Consider the following 24,550-nt stretch of genomic DNA (forward strand, 5'->3'; position numbering starts at 1 on the left):
GCGGGTTGGTGATAAAATATAAAAGTTAGTCGATTTATAAAATTTTATTGTGCGTTCTTTATAAATATAATAAATTAAATAATATCCAAAACCCACTTATTGTTCCTTTTTTATTTTATTAATTGTTCTTATTTTTGTAATTGTTTATCACAGTAGTATATTTAATTTTGGATTTTTCTCTGATTTCGGTTTTTGTTCCTGTTGAGTTATCTATTTTACTTTTATTCTTATACGACTTTATATAAAAATCACCAAACAAAAAGATGAATAATGTGGCATTCAATACCATCGTTAAAAGCAAACCATAAGAAGGTCGACATGAAGACACTTTGTAATTAACAACAACTTGAAGAACAATAAGTAAAAATTGTATCTGAAAATTAAATAAAATACATATTAATCTCATTAATATTATAAATGCGAATGTCTAGATGTATGTATATTTGTTTTGAACGTATATCTTAAGAACGGAAGAATGGATCTCGATGTAATTTGACATATATATAGAACATATTCTGGAAGAACACATAGGCTACTAATTATGTTTTTTTAATTCCGCGCGGACGGAGTCGTGGACGATAGATAGTTGTGGTAATAAACACGACAATATTAATATCTTTTCGAGATACAAAAAATAAACAAATGATTGTTGTTTTTTTAAACTTACCAGTTGCATAGTTGTTATATACTTTTTCCACCATAAGTATTTAGTGAGATCGGGAAATGCCGATAGTCCGTAGTATGTATACATAACTATATGTACAAATGAATTGAGTGTCCCGAGGAATATAGTGCTGTAAGATGGTTCATATTTCAATGCTCCCCAGCTGCTCAGTAATGTGATTGAATGATGGTACACATGAAGAAAAGTTACTTGACGATCTTTCTTTCTTAGAACAAAGAAAACTGTGTCGAACAATTCCGTCAATTTTGCAAAAAAGTAATAATATATTCCAACTGCAGTCTGAAAACAAAACAATTATTGTTTAGCATTTATTTTAAATTATATATCTCAATATACATAATATATAGGACATAGTTTGAAACACATAGGATAATATTTAAGTTTTAACTCCGCGCGGACGGAGTCGCGGGCATAGTAGAGAAAAAAATATTGATTAATATACTTACATAATGTTTTAAATCCTCACTGTCAGATAAACATTTTCTTTGCAAAAACAAACCATTTCGCTGCAGCAGATCATAGCCCTGAAATTGATAAATAGCATTTCATTATTTAATATCAGTAAAATTCATTTGTACAGGGTGTTCTGGAAAGCCGTATATCGGAGTACCATAGATTCATTAGTCAAAAATATGAAGATTTAAACCAAATTACTTGCATCAAAATTTGCATAGTTTAGATGCTTATGGCCTTCAAAGTTTATTAATTATTTAACATTTATTCGGATATCTTAAAAAGTCTTTAATAGATTTTATCCATATCGAAACAATGTTTTAGTTGGTTAAACGATACATTTTTTGCAGAAAGAATTTTAAAATTAAATATTTTCCCATTCATTGAATTACCCGTGTGAGTATCAAAATACAAACAACATTATCTCTCTTTTGTTTTTATCAAACTTCAGATGTTTTTCTCTTGTTATATATATAAAAAGGTGTAATCTACAACTGTGATGCCAAAGTCAGACCAATGTCAAAAGTGTAAATAATATCAAATGTCATAGTGCAAGCAAAATATTTTGTCAATTTTACTAGACATTTTTTTAAAGATTTTTAAGAACACAAACCTACACAGGCGTGCTAAGAATATTATAAAATAATTGATTAAAATCTGACCAGAGATTTAGTAACAGACATACAAACAATGATATTTATATAGAAGAAAATATATGCTCCCGAGCGGCTTCAACCGTTTGTGTGTTAAACAGAATAACCGCAAAGTTAAAATGTTCAAATAATAACGAAGACCGAGAACATTGGCTGATAATTACTGTTTATTGCAATTTATGTTCCTTTTCTCATGTAACTTTTTTTAATTACTCACCACTTTAATTTAATGTCTTGAAAATATATAGCGTGTCGTTAATATAAGATTTTTTATTTTAAAAATAATGATTTAAAATTATGCCATGTTTGCTACGATCCTACGTTATATAGAATTGTATGTTTAAGTTTTATTATACTATATACTATTATAGATAATTAGTAGTTCAATTCAGATCAATAGAAACTTGTTTAAAGCGACGATAAAAGATCTGATCAGATCGATTACATGCTAATTTCTGAACTTTGTCTAGCTTATTATACTCTTTCATTATCTCTATTTAGTTATAAAACAGTAATAACGTACAATTAAAATATTCATTGTAGGTAACTAATTAATACGGTGTTGAAGGTCAATTTCAACTTGTTGGACTGCAGTGACGCTTGCATAGAAAATGGCATATTTTGTTAAAAAAAAAACAGAGAAAACTAGATGTGTCATGACAACAAGTGGTTGCAATCGAAACCCACAGTTAAACTTATTCGTTAAAGGATGATGATTGGAACGTAACAAAGTTGACAAAGCACAATACTTGTAGGTAATGTAACTTCAGGATAGTTGAATTGCGTGATTCGAACCCACTACTCGATTAGTAGTCGTTTAACCATTAGGCTATTGGCAATGCAATGTCGGGTTCATCTATAGGTCAAATTCAATTGACGTAAAACATCAATTAAAATTCATTTTTCAAGATACAACATGCTTTATACAATCTAAAATATAAACCCAATGTTTTTTATCAATAATACTCACCACATAGAAAACGAAGCAGGAGAACATAATTTGAAAAACGTTGTATAATATGAGAACATTATTCAAACTGAAAGGAGGTCGCTTTTTCATGAACTCTGGTCCAATTTTTAGAACAAACGCGAGGTATGCTATCCATATTGACAGGACTGGTATTGGAGTAGACATGAGAAACCATTTGTCTACGTAATCCACTGAAAATACAGAAAAAAAAATAGTTTAAAAATAGTAAACTAGAAAGCCTTTGCAAAACATGCTAAGTACAATAGTTGTCTTCAAAACTGTAGAAATCAAAAGTCTAGCAAAATTATAAATATAATAAAAAACGTATAAATATATTATAAAATGTAATTATTTCGTATTTATGTTAATGTTTTCAATTTTATTTATAAATTTATGAAGGAATTGTAATTCTTATTAGCACATAATTAACATATTGTCAATGGAAAAAGAAATTGTCACGACACGTGTCAATAGGTTATGCGAATTTAAATATAGTGTGCTAGATCCCGCAGCTGTTATAATGTTATATATAAATATATGATGGGTGCATTTGGTCGGGTCTATCTGTAAATACCACATCCTCACAGAAGACGAAGGTGAAGGGGAAGCAAGTTCGAGTTTAATCTGACGGTGTGTGTGCCACCCTTTTCTTATTAGGAAATGATGGCAACGGGAAGTGGAATCGGCAGAGGAAGGGACGCACAGGAAGAGAATCTGTACGTCACCTTTGATTAATACGTTTGTGACGACACTACAGAATACTCGCTTCACTTTCTCTAATAGTAGATTTGCTATTATTTTGAAAATCAAAGCTACTTTTCTCATAAAATTCTTGACAAGCTGGGTGAGAGCGACTTTCTTTAGCGATGACAGAAAAATCAGCGACGCGCGATGTAACGTATATAGTATCGCTTTGCACCTAAAATTGCCGGTTTTGAAGATTTACGTTGTCGTGTGTACGAAGGGCCTAACATTTCATTATCATATTGCTTTTAATCAAAGTACGTCTAGGTATAAAAGACATACTGAAGAATCTTGGAGATTTAATCTCCGAAAAGGCAATATCAGTTATAATAAAGCTCGATAGCAGAATAAAAACTTATCCATTATATGAACAGGTTAAAATTATACAGTATGATTCTAGATCAATTTTGCTGAAAATTGTACGAATATTAAAATAATAAAAATGAATAATAATATTGATAATGAGTAATTTAATAAAACTTATACCTTCTCCCTTAAAATCCCAAAAGGAATAATTTTCTGCGGTGATGTTGTGCAGCATAATTTAAGTTTTCTGTCAATTCCACGTCCGATGAGGAGCCTACCGGCCATATACGAATCTGAAAACTGTCTGACATAGTTTTAATTAACAACCAACGTAATAATTTACCTACGTTACCTATGTTAAACGTGTCACTTCGATTATTTACGTCATAGTAATAATTACGCAAACGTTGTAAACAAAAATACACCAATACTAATATAAGATTCACACGAGGGTAGCACAACGAGGAACACCAGTAGGACATTGCTGTACTGCTAATTTGAAGCACACGCGAAAGCAGAACAGTACTGGTATGAAACTTCGCCTTACTCAGATGCTAATTTTGAGTGTAATATTAAAATAACTTCGTAGCATAACATAGTAACGTTCCTCGGATATTCAATAGTTTCATGAGAAAGGATGGTAAGTCAGTTCTATACACATAGGTACACGGTAAAGGAATAAGCCACTACATAAAGTGACTAATGGCACGTATTCTTACGGTGAAGAAAAGCATTATGGTGAAACCTGCATATATTTCAAAACAATGCAAAAAATGTCAAATATGTGTGTGAAGTCAACCAACCAACCCTCGGTGTGCCGGCGTTGTTGACTATGGCCTAGTCAATAATAATTAGGGAGTGGTCTCGTGTCCCTTCGCGCGCTAGATCTCTCATCAGTGTTGTAAAAGCTACAGTGATTGGCGACCAGCCATCCGCCTTCCAACTTCCAATTCACCAAATCCTTAGAATTAAATTGTATGATTTTTTAAAATATTTAAACTGTTTTACTTCGTATAAAGTATAATGTATGTTACTGTCAAAGAACAAATTTCGGTAAATTTTAGAATTTACTGGTAGATAATAAGATTTTTTTCAAGTAATTAGCATACCTTTAGTGCAAGATTTGCTTACTTAAAGGTGGAGAAATAGACGTATAACTAATAACAATAATTTAAGCATTTTAAAAATAACGAAATTTTTATTTCTTAAAAAAAAACAATCATTTAATGATCTTGTCAAAATCTTAAAGTATTTGGGTTATCTAGATAATAGTGTTGAAATAAGCAAATTTTTCGACTTTTACCTAACTAGTTAGTAAATTTTAGAGCTTGCCGAAGTTCATGCTTTAACAGTAACATGTATATTTTTTGTATTTTATTTAAACTATAAAAGTATTGACTACACTCTTACTAGTTAAGTTCCAAGGGGTCATTGAGGTCGCATATATCAAAGTAACGTAAGAAATAGATTATTAACTTTTGTTAAATGACGCATTTGATTTTTGCAGTTCCACAAACTGCAAAAAAAACAATTATTTGTTTTTTTTTGCTAAAATCAAGTTTATACTTGATTTTATCTACAAGATGTCTGACTTATAAAAATAGATATTAAAGTAAAAGGTTAATTTTTTTTGTTAAAATTATTAGCAGATTTTTTGTAAATTTACTAATATTTCTTGTACCATTCCAATAAGCTCTATGCTTGTGCTAGGACATGGTTTACGACAGTAGTCGAATGGCGAGATTCGAACCCCCGATCTCGAGATCTCAAATCGGTACCCGTAAACATTAGGCTAATGACGCTTGAAATGATGATTTATAGATAATTTAAATAGCTATGATTTTGCTGCAAAACCCTTCATACAAAAGAATATAATATTTTTGACATATCATTATAAAACAACAAAGAACGCATTAAAAATGATTGACTTAGATATTCGAAGGAAATAAAAACTTATACATTAGTAACCATTTTAATTTTATTAAGTGAAAAACTTAAAAACATTGTAACAATAAGTACTTAAAGTAAACAAATTTAACTTACCCCAAACAAAAACTTAGAAATACTTCAAAACACAACACACGACGTGACATCGTTAATTTAATAAAATTAATAACTATATTTTATATTTAGTTTTTTATAAATTTAATGCTTATTTTCACTGAGCGATTAGCTGCGCGACTGTCAAATATCGCAATAGCTGTCGAGATAGCGTTGGACGAATCGCACGAATAACTGCTTAGTGGAAATAGGCACTAAAATAACTGACATACCTAACGTTATCATAGAAAAAAACTACTGCGAGGTATAACTTAATTAGAATAGTGAGTTATTGACCAAATATTGTAAAATATTGCTTTTAACTATAAATTAAAAATAACTACAAACAAAACGTATATTAAATTTATCAATTTCCAGAGAGGGCAGACAAAAAGCAGGAGAAAAATGCTTTCTAGACGAATTACTTTGAATCGACGACACGAAATTCAGGGCGGAGTTTGATTTTGCGAGTTTTTTTTTAAATAGGCACATTAAAAGACAACTTTTTCGATATGTATCACAGTGATATGTGTGACATATATTGGACACATACAAATTAAGAATATATTCATAACAAATTAAATTTAAAACAAACGACCATTGTATATATTACAACTTCGTACCGTCTTGCCGCGACGCCGAGGGCATCCACTCGTAGGTGTGGGAACCTTAATGCCTTCGCTTATTGTATTTATGTCAACAATAAACAAACAAAATGACTGTAATACATAATTATAAAAAATTAATAACACGTAGCTTGTGACACGGTAATTTACCCTACCTAAAATTCAATTTTTTCGGCAAAATAAAATTAATCAATTTGACTTCAAATGAACTCTTCAATATCATTCGAGAGAGCGAGGATTCGAAGCTCACACATTCATTTTGAAATCGTAACTAAACTCATATCTTATTTTAAATATTAGTTCATCAAATAATTTTCATACCATACGTAACATCAATTATTACTCGAGTTATTTGTCTATTACCTTAATAATAAAAAATACGACTGTATTTTTTCGATATCGGCACAAGCTAAAAGTAAAGTAATAATAGAAAATAATATGTTATATTACTTACAATTAATACATAAAATTCTATTCTACGAAGAAATGAAAATTACAGAAGGGCCTATTACGAATTTACGAATATAATCAGCAATATGCGCTTTCGTAACGTCATCCACAAAATACATCAAAATTTGAATTAGATTTGTCGCACTACTTTATACGTAATACAAATCTAATACACATTTTTTTCGATTACGCTACAAACATTATCACACAAATTTTCGCGCTAGGTTCGCTGATTAGGTGTCAAAATAAAAAAAATTACATTCAAAATGTTCCTTAATTTCTAACATCTAAATTATTGCATTAATTGTGCGGTGTTTATTTATTTTATAAAATACAGATTTTTGGACAATTGACAAATGTTATATTTATTATTTATCAATAGATTTTTGTTCATGTATTTTTATGCAAATATTACAATAAATGTGGCAAATATAAAAGAAATATATTTACCAAGCACCAAATACGGACAATAAATTATATTTCAATCATTTTCTTAGCAATTTTAAACGTGGAAATTTATAATTATTAGGCGATTAAGGCACACAAATATTTATGTAAATACAAACAGATAATAGCACTAAACTTACCATTCCTTATATTAATTTTAATTTTTTCATCCTAAATTTAAATTATCATTAATTTTAGCATCACTACTATAGTCCCTATTATTTAAAAGCTTAAAATGGTCAGAGTTTTTGTAATTTTTTATTTAATATTATTTCTAATATAGCATCGAAATAATTTGGAAATAATTTTTGCTCATTTAAACATTTTTTCACTTAATCATTTTCCTTATTCTAGTTAAAATTCCTTCCGTTTCATCACAAACATCAGTCTCAAGTGAACGACCTACCGACTTACTATTACACAATTATTTGTTAATTAAACTATCATAATCACATTCAGGTCCAAAAGAACCAACGCTACGTCTTTTTAAATATTCTTTGCCATCTTTGATAATTTCTTCACAAGCTTTTTCAACTTTACAAGGTATATCTTCTAAATTGGGGATGCCTTTACAGATGTCTCCGATTACATCTTCGTTACATTTATTTACACCATTTACGTTATCTTTGAGTCCATTGGTCATTTTGTGTTGTCTATTCTTTTGCAGCTTGTAGTTTTTGGCGTAGAAATTGAGAAATAGTATGAGGAATATAGTTACATTTGCAGATATGAAATATGTGAAGCCGGGTGCGTATTGGCAGCGCGGAGAGAAATGTGTCCACGCACAGTACGACAGCATCAGAACAAATTGTATCTGAAACCAATCAACAATACGCTAAATTATCTTTAAATATTCCAAAAACAAACAAAGAATTACTCTATTATAATTTCTAAAATACTAAATGCATTAAAAATCGTTTATTAATTTCGAAATGAAAATGGCGTATTTTTGTTTAATATATCTTGTCACCCCTAAAGGAGCGAGGTGTAAACAGCCCATACAGATAACAGAAACGGTCATAACTCTTACATACCAGTTGCATTGTGGTGACATATTTCTTCCACCAGAGATACTTCTGGAAATGAGGGCCGAGTCCTGACAGCAAGTAGTAAGTGTACATAACCACGTGCACGGCAGAGTTGAGCAGCGCGAGCACAGCGCCCTCGCCTCCCGCCGCAAACTTTAGGTAACTCCATGAGTACAGCGCCATTATCACGTGATGGTACACGTGTAGGAACGTCAACTGGAAACAGTTTCGTTATCAGGCAGATAATAAACCGAACATAGCTAGTATAATGAGAAGAAAGTGGATGAAAACTTTAAAAGAGTAAGTTGCTCTAAGTAACAAAGATAGAAAACGTAATATTAAGGTTATTGTCACTAAATACATATGATATATTAAAAATAACGTAGATATACAGTAACTGATTGCTATATTTAGAAGAATTTATGAAATAAATTACCTGCTTTTCCTTCTTTCTTAACACGAAAAAGACGGTATCTAATAGTTCAGTAAACTTGGCGAAGAAGTACCACCAGCCCAAATCGAGAAGCTGAAATATGTAAGAGCGAAATTAAAAAATATTTATCTTAGCTGGCATTTAAAAAACAATCAATACTTACCATAGGATTCAGAGTGTTTGCGGGATATCGACAACCCGCATATATGATACCGTCCCGGAAAAGATTCAATTTAAATACCTAAAAAATAATACAAAAATGTTAAAATTATTCATAGAATGTTAGTATAGGCTGTAGACGTAGGCTTCATACATACTTTCATACAAATCATAGTGGCTAGCACAACTTGAGCGGCATTGTAATAACTTATGAGTTTGTTAATTTTCATTGGTGATCTATTCTTCATCAATTTAGGGCCGATTCTTATGAAGAGCAGGTAAGCGATCACAACTGTAAGGATGGGCGTCGGACTTGACATCATAAACCACGAGTCCACCATAGCACCTGGAAGTCAAAGGAAAAAAATTACCTTTTTCATAACATTAAGAACCATTTCCCCTGTAGGTTTTTGATAAGGAAGTGTACGTAAAAAATATTGCTAATTTTGTATTGAAGGCGTTTGCGACAGTGATTACTTGAGTTTTAAACTCAAACTTTTACAGCGCCATCTTTTGGGCTTATAATGTACATAGATTTTTCATTCACATATATTTTTGGCTACATATTTGAAAGCTTTTAAGATTTGCTTTCGAAATAGTTACTTACTTTTTCCAATTTTTAAAGAGTCCAGATAGCCATCGATTTTCTCCAAATAACTCATCTTGAAATAACCTGAAATTAAAATAATTATAAAAACTTATTTTTTCCAGTAGACACACGCAAAATGTAAATTGGAATAATGTCAAATTGACATATTTATTTGTTTTTTTTATGGCAGGCAAATGACGTTTATTTTAAAGAAGTAAAAACGAAAAAGTTAGCAACTAATTTTTATCTTCGGCTTTTTAAATAAAAAATCATGATATTTATTGGTCAATTTACAACAACGAACGTATAAAGTTTTCGCACACGTATTAAAATGTAATAAAAATCATATTGAAAATATGAAATCACCCAAGCGTACTTTATGATTAACGTTGCCCACTTTTAACAAGAAAAAAAAATTTAAGTACTATAAAATATGTACTTAAATGTTAAATGTGTTTTTTTTTATAAAATCATAAAAACCATGAAACATTCAAAAATGTAAAAATTTAAATGTGGTTAATCCGATTTTGAATCAGGAATTTCCGTACGGCTGCGTCTCCGACCGCGTCGCGCTCTAACAAGACTTGCTACGGCTTCCGGTAATGCCCCTAAAGCTGACGGATTCAGGCAAATACGCGATGTTTCGTATGTTATCATATATGTCACCGTAATATTCTCAATATTTATAATTTACAATGTTATCGACACAATCGTACGAAAATATATTTGTCATCGCTCGTGGTTTCTTTGGATTTTTTTTTATTGCAGAAACGTCAAAGTTACGGTACTTAATCTTGATAAACATGTCTTAATATACTATAACTTTATAGTTGCGAAAGTAACTCTGGCTGCATGTCTTGCTTTAATACGACATAGGTAAGATTGATGTGTTTGTTTTGTTGTATTATTTTATAAGTTTAAGTAAAAAGATCAGCTTAAAAAAAACGCTACCCAAAAGCAGTATTTCACGCGGACGGAAATGTGCGCACAGATAGTGTTAAAAATCAATAAACAATTAGCGCGGTTTAAATCATTTATATCATATTAAAACACAATAAATTTATATTGGCAAATTCTATTAGTTTGCCGATTTAATACCTACAGTTTATAAAAAAAAACTAAAGTTTAATTACACATCAGATTGTTATCAATTATTATTTCAGTTGAAAAAAAGCCTCAGTTTATAAAGTGACTAGGGATATTAAAAACTATTATAACACTATCGGATTCTGATCTACAATAGTTACTCTATAATTATATGCGCGTATTATTTAGTTGTAAAACTTTGTTACCAAAATAGACACAAAGATATTAATTCGAACTCACGTTATAACAATAAAATTTTTACATGTGTCCGAAACATGACTACACATAGAAGAACAACCTATTTATATGTGAATTACCAAAGCACTTCTTTTGTATTCTCCGACGCGAAGCATTTAAACGTAAGAGAACTATTTGCATTGTTAAAGTGACACGAGTCATTTGTTTTCGATTTAATGCCGTAGATATGGTAAGAGATTTCGATGGCATAGTTAAAGCTTTTAGAGTACAATAAATTAAATGACAATATCGTAACGTTTTTAAACGTTAAACTTTGTAAGATTGTATGTATGTTACTAATTTATAAACAGTAATATTATAATCGGTTTGTATAATTTCAAACGATTTGCTTTATCATAATAAGCGCTTAATATTCCTAATATTTTGTGTGTCTATTTGCCCGAGTAGAGCTAGGGCAGATCGCTAGTTTAAAAACTACCAATGAAATACTGTGTACTTTGGCGATATATCTGTATGGTGTATCTGTTCTTGACATTTCTTTAATCTTTGTTTTAAATAAAATCAGAACACGCATGCTACGTACATTATGTTCGTATAACAAACATATATATATATATTTATATTTTGTATGTCATTGTAGCAAATTGTAGTGCATAAGCAAATCTTGTAAACTAGGATGGAAAGGCAATTTTCTCTTCGTTATAAAGTACTTGACCTTATCTCCTTCACGCTACAACATCCGTTGTGCTAATGTTTTATTGCTTTGTCATAAAGCAGCATTTACGGTGGTCATCTGGCTTTAATGTCGTAAGTGCGTACATCGGGAGTGTCGACTCGAGGCCCAGTAGGTCGAGATTCGCTTTGGATCGAAGGTTTCTCGGTCAAACGTCTCTTGGTCATTGTATTCATATTATTGTGTTGGAAGCGTTGATTACGAAAGTCTAAGAATCGCCGATGTCGATATACAGAATGGGATTCAGTACTAGAGCGACGGACAATGAATGTTGTTGCGAAAAGTGGATCAGCCCTTGATTTAAATAGACGTTTCACATATTTATTTTGTACAATGACGATTGTATTTATACTGACTCATACATTAATCGTGTCAAAATCTATGTAATTTTCCGTTCTCGTTATATACTTACATATATCTTCTACTTTTGTCCTTATCTCTTTAAAATCTAATATCGTATTGGTCGTTTTTTTAGACTCTTATCTAAACATTATGCGTTATGATTTGATACTATTGTCACTTAAAATATATTGTGGTGCTTTAAATGTATACTGATTCAAGATGATTTTGAAGTGTCAAGTTTCAGTTTGATTAGCTGAAATACTTTGCGAAATAGAATTTATACGAGTGAAAAGAAAAGCTTAAAAAATTGCGTTTAAATCTGCACAGGTTTTTGTCGCAATGCGGCTCTGCTGTGCCTTTTCCGAATTCAATTGAGCAAAGTTTCGCGCGACCTCGACCTTTCTGCTACGCCAGACAGTCACGGACCTAAACTTTGCGTTATGCTTGTCTCACACTAGGGCAGATCAGTGAGACGGAACTTAGGAGCACTGCATAGTTTGCTACTTTACCTCACTGTTCTGCCCTCTTGTGTAACTAGCCTAACTCAAAACCATTACCGGTGTAAGCTTTTAATAACTGACAACCCTATTAACTGAAATAAATTGCATTGCAATTTTGACTAATGGCATTGCTCCGTGATAGTAAGTTAAAATACATTTAGGATGTATTGTTAAAGATCGACATAAAAAATAATTTGACAAATTATTTTAGATTAATTAATAAAATTAGTTTTCCTTGACAACAATCAATAAAATTGGACACTGTATGTAATATCGAAAAAAATATTCATATTTCGTGAACATAACGAATAATATTACGTAACATCATTACGAAAAACAATTTTTAAAATGTATCTTTTTCTGTCTGTTTGTGTCCAAAGGTGCGCACTTCGCACGAATTCGCGAACTATCGCTAGTTAATTATAATACTCCCTGTTAAACTTTGAAGAGAAAACCCTACAAAGTTTAACTAATTATTCATTCAAAAATAGATGGATACAAATTATTACACTTCAAATTTTGTCAAATGTCCAAATTTATATTGCGCTGCTCTTAAAATAAAACTTAAGTTTAGGACTGAATGTATACGTGTATGAAAGCATTTGAAAAAATGTTGTGAGACATATAAAATGTTTTATATCTTTTCAAGGATCAATACGAAGTTGTTTATATATAAATATTTATATAGTATTTGTTTACTATACCTATAATGTCCTGAACTTAGTTTAATTTTAAGTAAATAAACTGAAAGAATGAAATCAGCTCTAAATAACCAACCACCGGTATTCGAACGTGTTTATTTCAGTAACGCAGCAAGTGTTGAGGCAAGTCGAAAGCTTTACATCTTAATTTTTATAAAGTTTCCTTTTGTAAAAAAGTTTTGTAGAAAAATCTTATATAGTTTTTGATTTGAGATCGGATTAAATTAGTTAAACTAAATAAAATATTTATGTGTTGAAAACATCATTGAATAGCTATTTATTAAATTATCTACTAACATATTTATTGGATTTATTTATATTATATTTTAATATATATAATTAACATTGGTATTGCTAAGAAGAATCATAGAATAGAAGACAGTCAAATATCTAAACCAAATCTATACCAAAACACAAAAATAAATAGAAAACTCTCTACACTTAACTCTGTTTCTCTATTTCATATTAAACTAATTTAATATTTTATAAATTGAATAAAAACAATATTAAAAGATAAACTCAAAATCTACTGAACCGATTTAAAAAAACTTTATCAAAGCGCCCATCAGAAACATTAAATATATAATTATTTATTTACCCATTTAAAGATATATAATAAAGCCAGGAAGTTTGCGAGAAAGTTATATTTTTGCTTTAAAATAGTTTAACTTACCCTGTTCGAACTTAACGTCTAAGTTAACTGACACACACTGAGGAAGGTACGACGAAGGGACTACGTTCGTCTGGCAACAGGAGCGGCTCAGCACTGCGCCACTATCGACCGCACCTCGCAACAAATAGCCCGCACGCGATCTACCAACTCCTTCAGACAAACTGTTCCACTTTCAATAAACTAATACATATCAAAGAAAAACAGGATTAGGTAAGGACTCTGCATAAAGTTAATTTATATCTTGTTATTATTTTGGAAATTAAAAATTATAGCAAATATGCAATTGTTAAAATAAAATCCGATACTTTAACCAATAGGATCTAGATTTCATATAATTTTCACAAATATTTCAGTAAATTTGTGTTTTCAATGTTTATTGTTTAATATGAATATTAAGAAAAGTAATAAAATAAACGTAAAAGCGATTGTCTGTTGGTTACAGTTTTATTTATAGGATAAAGTAACTTTTGTATAAAGTTTACGATACGAATATAAATTGTATATTGCCTGCCTGCCTCATGGTCTGAAGCAAAGTTTTTGAAAATAATTTGTGTTAATACATTTAAATTTATAATTAATATTTCTTCCACGTTAAATGTAATTGCTAGGAAATTTTAAAACGGTAATTTGTTTAAGAGCGATCATAAAATTTCCATAAACCTTTTAATGTTATGAAAAAATTAATCGACTTTAACTTCTGTAATTTATCCGTTTTTCATTTTCTTATAAAGAAATTTTTTGAGTGACATTTGAGAGATGTCATTGCTATGACTACAGTCCACAGAGTATGTACGTTGTATATTATTACTAATGCCAAGGTACAGATGGATGGATATTTGTTAAAACGTATCTCCGGAACGGCTAAACAGATATTGATGAAATTTGTCATGGATATAGAACATTGTATGGAAGAACACATAGGCTACTTATTAACTTTACGTGGACGGAGTTGCGGGCGACAGCTGGTATACAGTAACGTATTTTTTGTACATCTGCGGTTTATTTAGTGCTACTTCCAATCTTGATCAGATTGATATCTGTAATCTATAATGAACAAAAGGCAATTTGCTTGCCATTGCCTAAATTAAAAGGACAGTATAAAGTTATAGACCGATAAGGCTGTCAGAAGTGGTAGGCATAAGTCAAACTAAATTATGATATCACACTATACCTACCTACTTCAACAGTTAGCCCTCAAATTGCTATAGTTTTTAAATATCTACCGAAACACATATCTCAAAGTTTCCGAATAGAATATTATCCTTCAGAAGATTAAGATGACAAAAGGTTTTTATACTTGTTTACCGGCAATGGAAACTCATAGTTACCGAGGTATTGTGTGACTCATCACCTCTTGAAGTGTCAGTCCGCCGTCTGCAGTATGAGACATTCTATAAATAGGGTTTCCCAAAGCACGCGGATTAGATTATTCATCTATCATAAAACGGATTAGGTTAATTGTCTTTATATGTTATAAGGATTTTAGTGAGGTTTTTCAGTCCTTAGGCATTTCAGTGGTGCTGGGCAACCGATGACATCAAATCTTGGAGCACAGTAAATAGTATAATAAAACTACTTTTCATTATTGTATTTTAAACAATGTTTAAATTATGCTCTATAACATTTATTTGCAGAAGAAATAGGACACATTTTATAATAAAAAAAAACAAAAACATCATGTATTATTTAAGCAGGTAAAAGAGTCATTAAAGTTCGAAAAATAAAATAAATATTAACCAAAAAAAAATAACTTTCTTTATGATAAGTTTTATGTCCTTGCAATACCTTTCGAACGCCACGCTTGTTTGCGATTTATTATAGACGTTTCGAATATTGTACCATTATTTAGTTTATCTTTGTCTTCTACAGTTTCTACAGTTTCTCTTGCTTTATCACAAATTTCGTTTAAAACTCGCGGCTTTACTAAAGCTGTTTGTTTTTTTATGTAACTTTTTATATAAAAGTCCATGAAAAGTATAAGTATAAAGATGTTTTGTGGCAAAAATATTGCTGCCGTCCATCTCGGAAACTCGCAGTCCGGCCTGAAGACGATCGTGCTCATATGGATGATAGTCATAAGAAACTGGAGCTGAAAAATAACAATTACTTCATTGAAATGAATACGAATACGAATACTCATCATCAGCTCACTATACGTCCCCATCTAGGGGCTTGGAGCCTATCCTAAGTTAGGGGTGACTAGGCTTTAGTCAAACATGTTGGCCAAGTGCGGGTTGATTGACTTCACACACATCTTTGAATTTCTTCTCAAATATGTGCAGGTTGCATCGCGATGTTTTCCTTCACCGTTAGAACGTCGGATAAGTGTACATATGTAAATCGGAAATGGAAAACACATTGGTACATGGCGGGATTTGAACCCTGGACCTGCAGATTGCAAGTCAAGTGCTTGACCCCTGAGTCACCGACGCTACTACGCTAATACGAATATTACAAATCGATTAAAATGTTGGCAATGATGGTAAATATCTTATTTAGTGCAGAACTGTAGTATTGCAATCGCAGGTGATTCGTGGGTGATACATTTCTCCATAAACAATTGTGGATCTAGTTTTAGGCCATTTAAAATTAACTCCATTGCTCATGTGTACTATTTAAGAAAAGACAAGAAGGGCCATGGTCATCTTGCAGTGGTACTCTGGAATTACAGTCCTGTGGTGCGACACTAGAAAGTGCAATGGGAACGTTCTTCACCTCCTCCTTGGATTACGCGTAACCGCAAAACAGAGTGTTCACCAGTACATCGCTCTCCAAGGTGATCACCGGATGGGTTAAGTACAACTTCACTTACAAAAATCACCATCCGTTTGAAGATTACCACCAACAATGCTTAATTTGCAATTCATAAATGATCAAAAGGTTGAAGTAATCCCTAACTCACGCAAATATGTATAAAAGTCATAAAATTATTTATATCTACAATGTACTTACAATTTGCAGTTGAGTTATATATTTTTTACAGCTGGAAACTTGCTTCACACTGGGGACCGCAACAGTCAAGAAGTAGTAAGTGTACATAATGGCATGTACAAAACAGTTTATAATACCAATCAAAGCTGGATGTCCTCCTGGAATTATGCATTTTCAATATTTAAAGCAATAGCTACAACACTTTAGAATCCGACATTTCGTCCGCAGAAATCTAATAATAATTTCTAGATTATTCATATTTTGTATTCATGAAATAATTTGCTAGCTGGTATTTTTGGAGATATAGTTATTTACCAGGGTAATATGTTGTCGTGCCCCAAATCAATGCGACCATTCCCGCGTGGTGGTACACGTGGAGGAACGTCACTTGATTGACTTTCTTTCTTAAAACAAAAAATATCTGAAAAAAAAAACCACGGGATATAATAATACTATCAGAATATGTTGTTTGAATGACGAGTTTGGAAAAAGCTACAGAAAACCAGTAGATTCCTTCAACAGCAGGGATTTCATCATTGACACTGGCTTAGAGGGGTCAATGTCAAACTGCAGACGCGTTTTGGATGATGACACAGTAGGCCAATGTTCGACAGTACTTAGATGAAGGTGGCGAGGGCATTTTCTTATAAATTAAGTTATTTGAATTAATAAATTAATGTATTTTTTTAATTGTATGTAAGCTTAGACCCTTATTATACTCTTGTCATTGTCTGGTAATTAACAACTAATTAAAATGGATTATTATTTTCGGATACTCACAGTGTCAGTGAGGTCTAAGATTTTAAGTAAATAATAGAAATAGAAAAGACGAGTTATCATCACCGCGTCCTCGTTGTCGGAAAAGTCGACAGGCTGGCACACCCATCTGTAATTCTGGTCCCGCAATACTCTAATTCCCTGGAAATGCATATTTCATTATATATATTATAAATGCGAATGTTAAGATGTTTCCAAAACGGCTCAACGGATCTCGATGAAATTTGGCATCGTTATAGAACACAGTGTAAACAACACATAGGCTTATCATTTTTTTAATTCTCTGCGGAAGGAGTCAGCAAGTATAAGTATAACTAAAATCAATCTATGCTTTGACATTGCATCCTAGCTAAGAATAAAGGTTTTATCGTCTCGGTGAACTCCTCGTACACTCTGCACCACATCGCTTCGCGATTGCCACGATCTAGACTCGCCGTTGCCGATTGATGCCTGTAGAGCGAGGATTTTACGAATGCGCTAAAACCTATAATATTTCAGGCTATCTGTTACAAGAGCAAATATCTGAAAACATTAAAACATTGACATCACAATATAAATATATTAACTTTTTAAATAATACAAAAAAACTTACAACAATGAAAATTAACGCACAAGCTAATACTTGTACAGCATTGTAAATCATGAGGATTTTTTGCAAATTGTAAGGTGGCCTGTTCTTCATCCAATTCGGTCCCCATTTAAATACGAACATGAGGTAGAGAGAGAGCAATACTATCCCTTGATACGGCTTCGCTACCAGAAACAACGATTTTGTTCTGGGATCTGAAACCAGATACCAAAGTTTTATTTTCTATTTAAATTGACTGTCGATGAACAATTTAATTGCTAATAATAGTTACATCAAAAACGAATTAGAACGATTTTAATTGCACTATTCGAAATCATCATCAGGAACATTAAGAAATGAAAAAAATATAAATTAAGTATAATTTGAATAAATTGCAGATTTTTGATGGAACAAACCTGGTAATTCTTCAAACAAATATATATATCCGTGACATATTTTTCTTATTATTTCAGTCATTTCGTCAATTTTTGAATACGTATGGAAAAAATAATTACGAAACCCACATCAGTACTAATTAGATGGATATATTTCTTTTTTAGATCTTTTCTTTTTTTTAAGCACAATGTATACCCGCGTAATGATATTTTGTTACTAAAAGAAATTTAAGTAAATGGCATATGTAAATGCCTGTGGCACGGAAGCGTACTTTAGAATTTTTATAAGGGGCATAATCGTCGCGTTGACGTTCACCCGCGGGAGCGCGCGTAGGCGCGAGCGCGGTTGAGCTATGCTAAGCGTACGCTTTGGCAATCCCGATACCGATGCTCCATGAAGCAACTTTTTCGATGCGTGCCGATGACGTCATACCGAATGCCGAGCAATGGAAACATACGGCGCGCTCGTTCCCTCTTTAAAATTGAATTTAACTCGATACATACGAAAACATAGTAAAATGTTGTTATTATTTAACAGATAAGGATAGTCCATGGTATTCTCCATGTCCCGATCTTTTCGTGAATACGTCGTGTACCTAAATATTATATTTCCTTTTTTAAATTTTATTCTCATCTGCTAATAAGCAAGCAATAACCACTTTCCTCTATTTTCATGAAACCACGTACGATCTCTAAAAAGTCCAAACGAATTCGGCATCGGCATCGTCAATTCGATCGCTGATGATGCTGCGGACGCCACAACAAAAATTAATCCGTTCTCCGATATCCTTCATTATCTCCGATAATGACCTGTAGACAGTACTTTTAGCACTTGTTGCATTTACGCGTGAGCGCGGGCACGGGCAAGGGCGCAAATCTGTGTTCACATTAGCCGTTCAAACGGTTTAACTTACATGAAATCGCAAGTAAATTGCGTGCTCTGCCGATATTTCAATGTGAACACTCTCATATAACTGGTGTATAACTGTATAATTGCTGACTTCAATATCAACATGCAATAAGTGACATTCGCACGCGGCGCGCCCGCGACAATATCAAACATATGTGCTCATAATTTTTGCAGTGGTCGAAGTCCAAAGTTTGAAAAATGTGTTTATTACTTATTTCACATCACGTTATGTTATGCATTCAATGTAATTTTTAGGATATCGTGAAAAATGAACCTAAAGCGGCCGCGCTCGCCACCTCGCCCGCGCCCTCGCCCTCGCCCGCGCCCGCGCCCGCACCCGCTTCTTTAACCAGGACGAACTTTAACTAAACGATAAGGAAACAACACCACGTATAACATTTTTTTCATTCATGAATTTTAATTTTGAATATATTTTACAATGAAATTCCACTGTCCCGACTTATGTATCGAGACATTTGTTGTCTATGTTTTCTCCATGAGAAAGAAAGAGAAAAAAAATCACAATGTGACTTTATGTAATTGTTATGACAGTAGAAATGTATAACACACACACACACACACACAGGTTGATCGTTATTTTTTGACATATAAATTATTTATGATGCATATTTTCATTTGATTACAAATAATCTAAATGTAAATTAGGATTTCTTTTTAATGTTAGTAGCAATTTACAGGTCGCCAGTTACCAGTTGTCTTTAGCAATATGAAATATATGAAAATAATCAGGGTGATTATATATTACCCCGAGGTCTTATTGTCTTAGTATTCCCCCTGTGTAACCTTGCCGACTACAATTAGTATCCCTATGGACTCGGAGTTATGATATGTACTAACGTTAGTGGTTTTAAAATTAATCACTTCCTGTATTCAATACTATGGGTCTGTGTTTGTCCCGATGTCACAAAGACATTTTAAAAATAAAATATAAATAATAAAACATAATAATGTAGTCGTTTACACTGTAGTAGTTCAAAAGTCACCCCTTACTTAGGGTAGGCCCTCGGTGGGGACGTATAGTGACTTGATGATGAATTTACCGTATACAAACACAAATCGTATTTATACAATCATTAAAACAAAATATTTTTTTTATATTAAACTAGAAATTAACTTTTTCTTTATATTATTATTTATACTGTTAAAGAAAAAGGAATTTCTATTACAAAATATATATTTGCACAAACTCTTATCACGTGTCCCGATTTTTGTCATTAAATCTTGCACATTGAATTTGTTAAAAATAAAGTCATTAAAGTAAAAATAAATTTGATATTCATATTTGAATTAGTTGTATTTTTATTTGTAATATTTATAATAATATTAAAATTACGAAAAAAAGCCAGAGATAATCTTACAAAATCATTGCAACCATTTTTAAATCTAGGGCAAACAACTATATATTTTTACTTAATACGTATGTAACTGTGGTAGTAGAAATTACCAAACATATATACAAAAGCTATAGCGTTTATAACAGACATTAGATTAAACCATTTGGGGTAGTTGCAGTCAGTGAGCAGGGGGTACACGTTGTGTATTGCGATTATCACGAACTGAATCTGGAAACAAAACGTAACAACATTTGAATGCACACCGAGTGTCATTTGAAATGCTGAAAACGATTACATAAAATATTTTATCTTCTACACTCGAGAATGCAATATGATTTCATGTGAATGTTTTCTCAAGGCTATAAAACAAGATTTGGCTATGTGAAGAAATATATTTATTAGGAATAATCAGTAAGTCATTTTTAGAGTTAAATTTTTAAGGTATTTAGATGTCTCTGGATACATAATTTAGACGTAAAACGCATAGTAACATAAGCTAAAACATTGAAACTAGTTTAAATATTTTTGTGATAACAAATAATTGCTACTACTGCTACTTTTTCATTGTGTTCGCTTACCAATTGTAGTATTGTCAAATGTCTCTTCCACCAAAGATACTTTCGGTATTGTGGTCCCAGGCCGGAAACTAAATAGTATCCGTACATGATGATGTGAACGAATGAGTTTAAAATGGCCGTCAAAGTAGCTTGACCACCTAAAATTATACTTTGTTAAGATGGCGATGTGTCAATAAGTAGTGAGGAATATTGTCAACGTTCTACTCTTCCTGCGTAGGGTCGTCGCACCATATTTTTGAATAGTGCACAACATTTATCTTAGTAAGTGCTAGAGCTTAGTCTGACATATTTATATACAGAACTGATATGATACGAAAGGCTAAATCTGAAGCTTTGTGAAGGCAATTGGCTAGTTAAGGTTTACCTGCATTAAAATCATACTATTTTTCATCCATTTCGTAATAAGGCCAATATTAGTAGTTAGTCTAAAACAAGATAAACAGTAGAATAGATTCACCTGGTATATATTTTACTCCAATCCAAGTAATGATTGGCATTATCGTGTGATGGTAAATGTGCAACGTCGATATTTGATTATCCTTTTTTCTCAGCACAAAAAATATAGTGTCCAATAACTCCGTCAACTTTGCTATGTAAAACCACCAGGCGGCTGCCGCAACCTACAACGATGAAAATAACAAGTCACTGTCAAGAAATAAATAACATTTTGACAAATATTTCAAATAACTTAAAATTAATTATTATAAAAAGTTTCAATTAAAGGTCCTCATAAGATGAATCGCTCTAGATATTTGTTCAATTCCCAATTTTCCTACTTAATATCCATGGATTCCAATAAGATAAGACTATTTAATCATTTGGCTATGTGTACATGAAAGACATACCCAATTTGCAGTAGGTCCGTCAGTGTAGTCGACAGGCGCGCATAATAGATTATATTCACCAGACAAGACAAAAACTGTTCCCTGTAAAACATAAAATATATAAGATGTTACCAAAAAATGTACTAAATAATGAATATATTTAGATGCGTAGAAAAATATACTAAGTGTATGGATACATTATAATTAATTAAGTAACAAATCAAATATCACGCCTTTCTTCTGTGTGGTTATAGGATTGCACCGGGCAAGCTTTCCTATTCGCGCATCAAATATTGTTGCTGGCGTTTCAAACTGTTAATTCAAAATATTATGGAATGTCGCTCAATGGCCGATCAATACTAATAAAAGAAATAATACTTACACAGTAAACTAAGTAAAAACTCATGAGAACTTGACAGGTATTGTAAATTATTAAGGTTTTCTTTAAATGGAATGGTTTCCTGTCCCTCATCCACAAGGGGCCGAGCCACGTGCAGAAGTAGTAATAGGAGGCGAGGATAGCTACCAGACTGCCAGGATTTGAGACTAACAACCAAGAACTTGATTGTTTATCTAAAAAAAAGTGCAACAAAAAATTACGTTTTTGATATTAAATTTATACCCATACTAGCTGTCGCTCGCGACTGTTTTCGCGCGGCCTTAATAAAAACTTAATTAGTAGACTGCGTTCTCCCAGACAATGATCTACATCTGTGCCAAATTTCATCAAGATTGGAGCAGTTCCGGTGATACCTTATAACAAAAAACCATCCATCTAAACTTTCGCATATATAATATTAGTGAGAAGTAAAATTTGAAATGATATCTCATGAAACCTGCTCAATCACATAGATTTCTTACTTTCCTGACATACGTGTAAAGATCAATTCGCAAGAAACAAATAATAAACCTTGAAAAACGTGTAAGTCACTTTTTACTCAAGACAACGTAAATCGCCAACACTTAAATTTTTTTGAATGATTGTCTTAATTTTTCAAATCAAAAATAATAATAAAATAACTTACAGACACTTTCGTTGATAATAAAATTATATTTTTGACGCATGTGTTCAGCTACCATCTCCATACTTGATTACTTCTTACTTAAAAAAAAAACCTCAATTTTGTATTATACCCTAGATTTAATTCCTGTCTCCAAGATGTGGTTATTGATAAATTACTGAACATGTTTAAATATCCTAAGCTAAAGTCTTTGGTGGCATATGCCTCATCTATGTCTTCTCATAATAACCATTTGATTCTTTACAAACGTAAATTAAAATACCTTGGACTAATAGCGTTGTTATTTATGATTCTATTTTTCTTATTCGGTATAAATCCTTTTTCAAATATGTTTTAACGTTAAAAAATTAAAAACATAAAACGTAGAATTGGCTTATTTCAGCATATATTTCTGACCGATGTTTCAGAAGATATCAAAAATTTAAATACGCGCGTTCGAATACTACAACAGTGACGAGCAGCTTAGGAAGGCTCTGAGCTCCTCAGTGGGGATACATCCCCATATACATAGTAAACTGATGATGATTAACTTGGAAATATTGATAATATTTCTATTGCTACTTGTCTTAGAACTAAATAGCCTTTGTAAGATTACAGCTCTGTCAAGATAACGAATTATTACTTTGTAAAAGTAATTTAGTTAGTCCTCTTTCCCTTCCCGCTCTTTTTCTTATAAGGAAAGGATGGAAAGTGGAAGTGGACTTTCCGGCTGAGAGGATGCATGGAAAGGGATTTTTTTTTCTCTGCATCCTCTCCTCCGTCGATTAAAGGTATGCAACGCATATGCAATTGCGTATGTCTATGGGCAACGGTCACTTCGCTATTTCAGCGATTTCAGGTGGCCGCTCGCTCGTTTACCACCTTTTGATATAAAAAAAAAATTAATCAGTTTTCACTGAACTAAAATTATTTCAGAGTATATCTAATTATAGTCAGTATGATAAGTTAAAATCATAATGTTGTTACAAAGACATTAATTAAAATATAGAAGAGACAATGTAAATTTTTTCATTGATCCCTTCTCTGTACTTGGTTCTATCTCAGTAGTCAAGTTGACCACGTCCTCTCCTGTCCATGCATTGTCATGTAATTGTAATAAGTGCCCCCTTCAACAGAACCATGCAGCCGTTCTGGATATACCTTCTAACCAACATCCATCCATGGATTCATCCAAACATTTGCATTTATAATATTAGTAAGATAATTATAGCAAAAAATTAAACTCTTACTTGAACAAATGTGGATCCTTATAAAGTAATGTAAGCTTAAATGTTTTAAATATCTATATTACTTAAAATTATTTAGCCTTAATTTTATTTAGCCTTAACAAGACAAATGACATTTGGAAGTCAATTGATGACTTTTATATCAAAG

At 31.9% G+C, this 24,550-nt stretch overlaps 4 protein-coding genes across 6 annotated transcripts; all 4 read right to left on the bottom strand.

The window, feature by feature from the left end:
* Positions 1-108: 108 nt before the first annotated feature.
* LOC106125570 (elongation of very long chain fatty acids protein AAEL008004) lies at positions 109-4,767 on the bottom strand. Of its 2 annotated transcripts, none has more exons than XM_013322828.1 (6): positions 4,619-4,767; positions 3,992-4,111; positions 2,762-2,952; positions 1,132-1,209; positions 668-964; positions 109-373 (listed from the first exon to the last, which is right to left on the bottom strand). In XM_013322828.1, the coding sequence occupies exons 2-6, from the start codon at positions 4,044-4,046 to the stop codon at positions 119-121; spliced, it is 876 nt and encodes a 291-aa protein (XP_013178282.1). In that variant the 5' UTR covers positions 4,047-4,111; positions 4,619-4,767; the 3' UTR covers positions 109-118. The 2 variants fall into 2 exon arrangements, with proteins under 2 accessions (XP_013178282.1, XP_013178281.1); XM_013322827.1 differs by having other exon boundaries at positions 4,615-4,767.
* Positions 4,768-7,635: 2,868 nt separating this feature from the next.
* On the bottom strand, positions 7,636-13,898 carry LOC106125577 (elongation of very long chain fatty acids protein 7). Its single transcript, XM_013322840.1, has 7 exons — positions 13,817-13,898; positions 9,602-9,667; positions 9,153-9,340; positions 8,999-9,076; positions 8,839-8,928; positions 8,409-8,618; positions 7,636-8,188 (listed from the first exon to the last, which is right to left on the bottom strand). Exons 2-7 carry the CDS (start codon positions 9,654-9,656, stop codon positions 7,799-7,801), a joined length of 1,011 nt encoding a protein of 336 aa, XP_013178294.1. The 5' UTR covers positions 9,657-9,667; positions 13,817-13,898; the 3' UTR covers positions 7,636-7,798.
* Positions 13,899-15,479: 1,581 nt separating this feature from the next.
* Positions 15,480-18,711, bottom strand: LOC106125578 (elongation of very long chain fatty acids protein 7). The gene is made up of 6 exons (XM_013322841.1): positions 18,509-18,711; positions 18,117-18,307; positions 17,528-17,665; positions 17,063-17,168; positions 16,769-16,905; positions 15,480-15,905 (listed from the first exon to the last, which is right to left on the bottom strand). Exons 1-6 carry the CDS (start codon positions 18,567-18,569, stop codon positions 15,585-15,587), a joined length of 954 nt encoding a protein of 317 aa, XP_013178295.1. The 5' UTR covers positions 18,570-18,711; the 3' UTR covers positions 15,480-15,584.
* A 2,070-nt stretch (positions 18,712-20,781) lies between these two features.
* Positions 20,782-24,488, bottom strand: LOC106125176 (elongation of very long chain fatty acids protein AAEL008004-like). Of its 2 annotated transcripts, none has more exons than XM_013322276.1 (7): positions 24,406-24,488; positions 23,180-23,256; positions 22,537-22,727; positions 22,176-22,256; positions 21,788-21,950; positions 21,331-21,467; positions 20,782-20,980 (listed from the first exon to the last, which is right to left on the bottom strand). In XM_013322276.1, exons 2-7 carry the CDS (start codon positions 23,238-23,240, stop codon positions 20,825-20,827), a joined length of 789 nt encoding a protein of 262 aa, XP_013177730.1. In that variant the 5' UTR covers positions 23,241-23,256; positions 24,406-24,488; the 3' UTR covers positions 20,782-20,824. The 2 variants fall into 2 exon arrangements, with proteins under 2 accessions (XP_013177730.1, XP_013177731.1); XM_013322277.1 differs by having other exon boundaries at positions 23,180-23,252; positions 24,406-24,451.
* Between the last annotated feature and the right edge of the window lie 62 nt (positions 24,489-24,550).

This window comes from Papilio xuthus, unplaced genomic scaffold (assembly GCF_000836235.2).
Source record: "Papilio xuthus unplaced genomic scaffold, Pxut_1.1 DF825928.1, whole genome shotgun sequence".
In the NCBI taxonomy this organism is placed as follows: domain Eukaryota; kingdom Metazoa; phylum Arthropoda; class Insecta; order Lepidoptera; family Papilionidae; genus Papilio; species Papilio xuthus.

Excerpts from the sequence above, each read along its gene's own strand:
- LOC106125570 (XM_013322828.1), bottom strand. The coding sequence starts at position 4,046 with ATGCTGCACAACATCACCGCAGAAAATTATTCCTTTTGGGATTTTAAG. Across the intron at positions 2,953-3,991 it reads TTGGGATTTTAAGGGAGAAG|TGGATTACGTAGACAAATGG; the intron begins GTATAAGTTTTA and ends CTGTATTTTCAG. Across the intron at positions 965-1,131 it reads GTGAGGATTTAAAACATTAT|ACTGCAGTTGGAATATATTA; the intron begins GTAAGTATATTA and ends TTTTGTTTTCAG.
- LOC106125577 (XM_013322840.1), bottom strand. The coding sequence starts at position 9,656 with ATGAGTTATTTGGAGAAAATCGATGGCTATCTGGACTCTTTAAAAATT. Across the intron at positions 9,077-9,152 it reads CCACTATGATTTGTATGAAA|GTATTTAAATTGAATCTTTT; the intron begins GTATGTATGAAG and ends ATTATTTTTTAG. Across the intron at positions 8,929-8,998 it reads CAAACACTCTGAATCCTATG|CTTCTCGATTTGGGCTGGTG; the intron begins GTAAGTATTGAT and ends TACATATTTCAG.
- LOC106125578 (XM_013322841.1), bottom strand. The coding sequence starts at position 18,569 with ATGACTGAAATAATAAGAAAAATATGTCACGGATATATATATTTGTTT. Across the intron at positions 16,906-17,062 it reads CACGACAACATATTACCCTG|GAGGACATCCAGCTTTGATT; the intron begins GTAAATAACTAT and ends GCATAATTCCAG. Across the intron at positions 15,906-16,768 it reads ATATAACTCAACTGCAAATT|CTCCAGTTTCTTATGACTAT; the intron begins GTAAGTACATTG and ends GTTATTTTTCAG.
- LOC106125176 (XM_013322276.1), bottom strand. The coding sequence starts at position 23,240 with ATGGAGATGGTAGCTGAACACATGCGTCAAAAATATAATTTTATTATC. Across the intron at positions 21,951-22,175 it reads ACGGACCTACTGCAAATTGG|GTTGCGGCAGCCGCCTGGTG; the intron begins GTATGTCTTTCA and ends TCATCGTTGTAG. Across the intron at positions 20,981-21,330 it reads ATTTGACAATACTACAATTG|ATTCAGTTCGTGATAATCGC; the intron begins GTAAGCGAACAC and ends TTTTGTTTCCAG.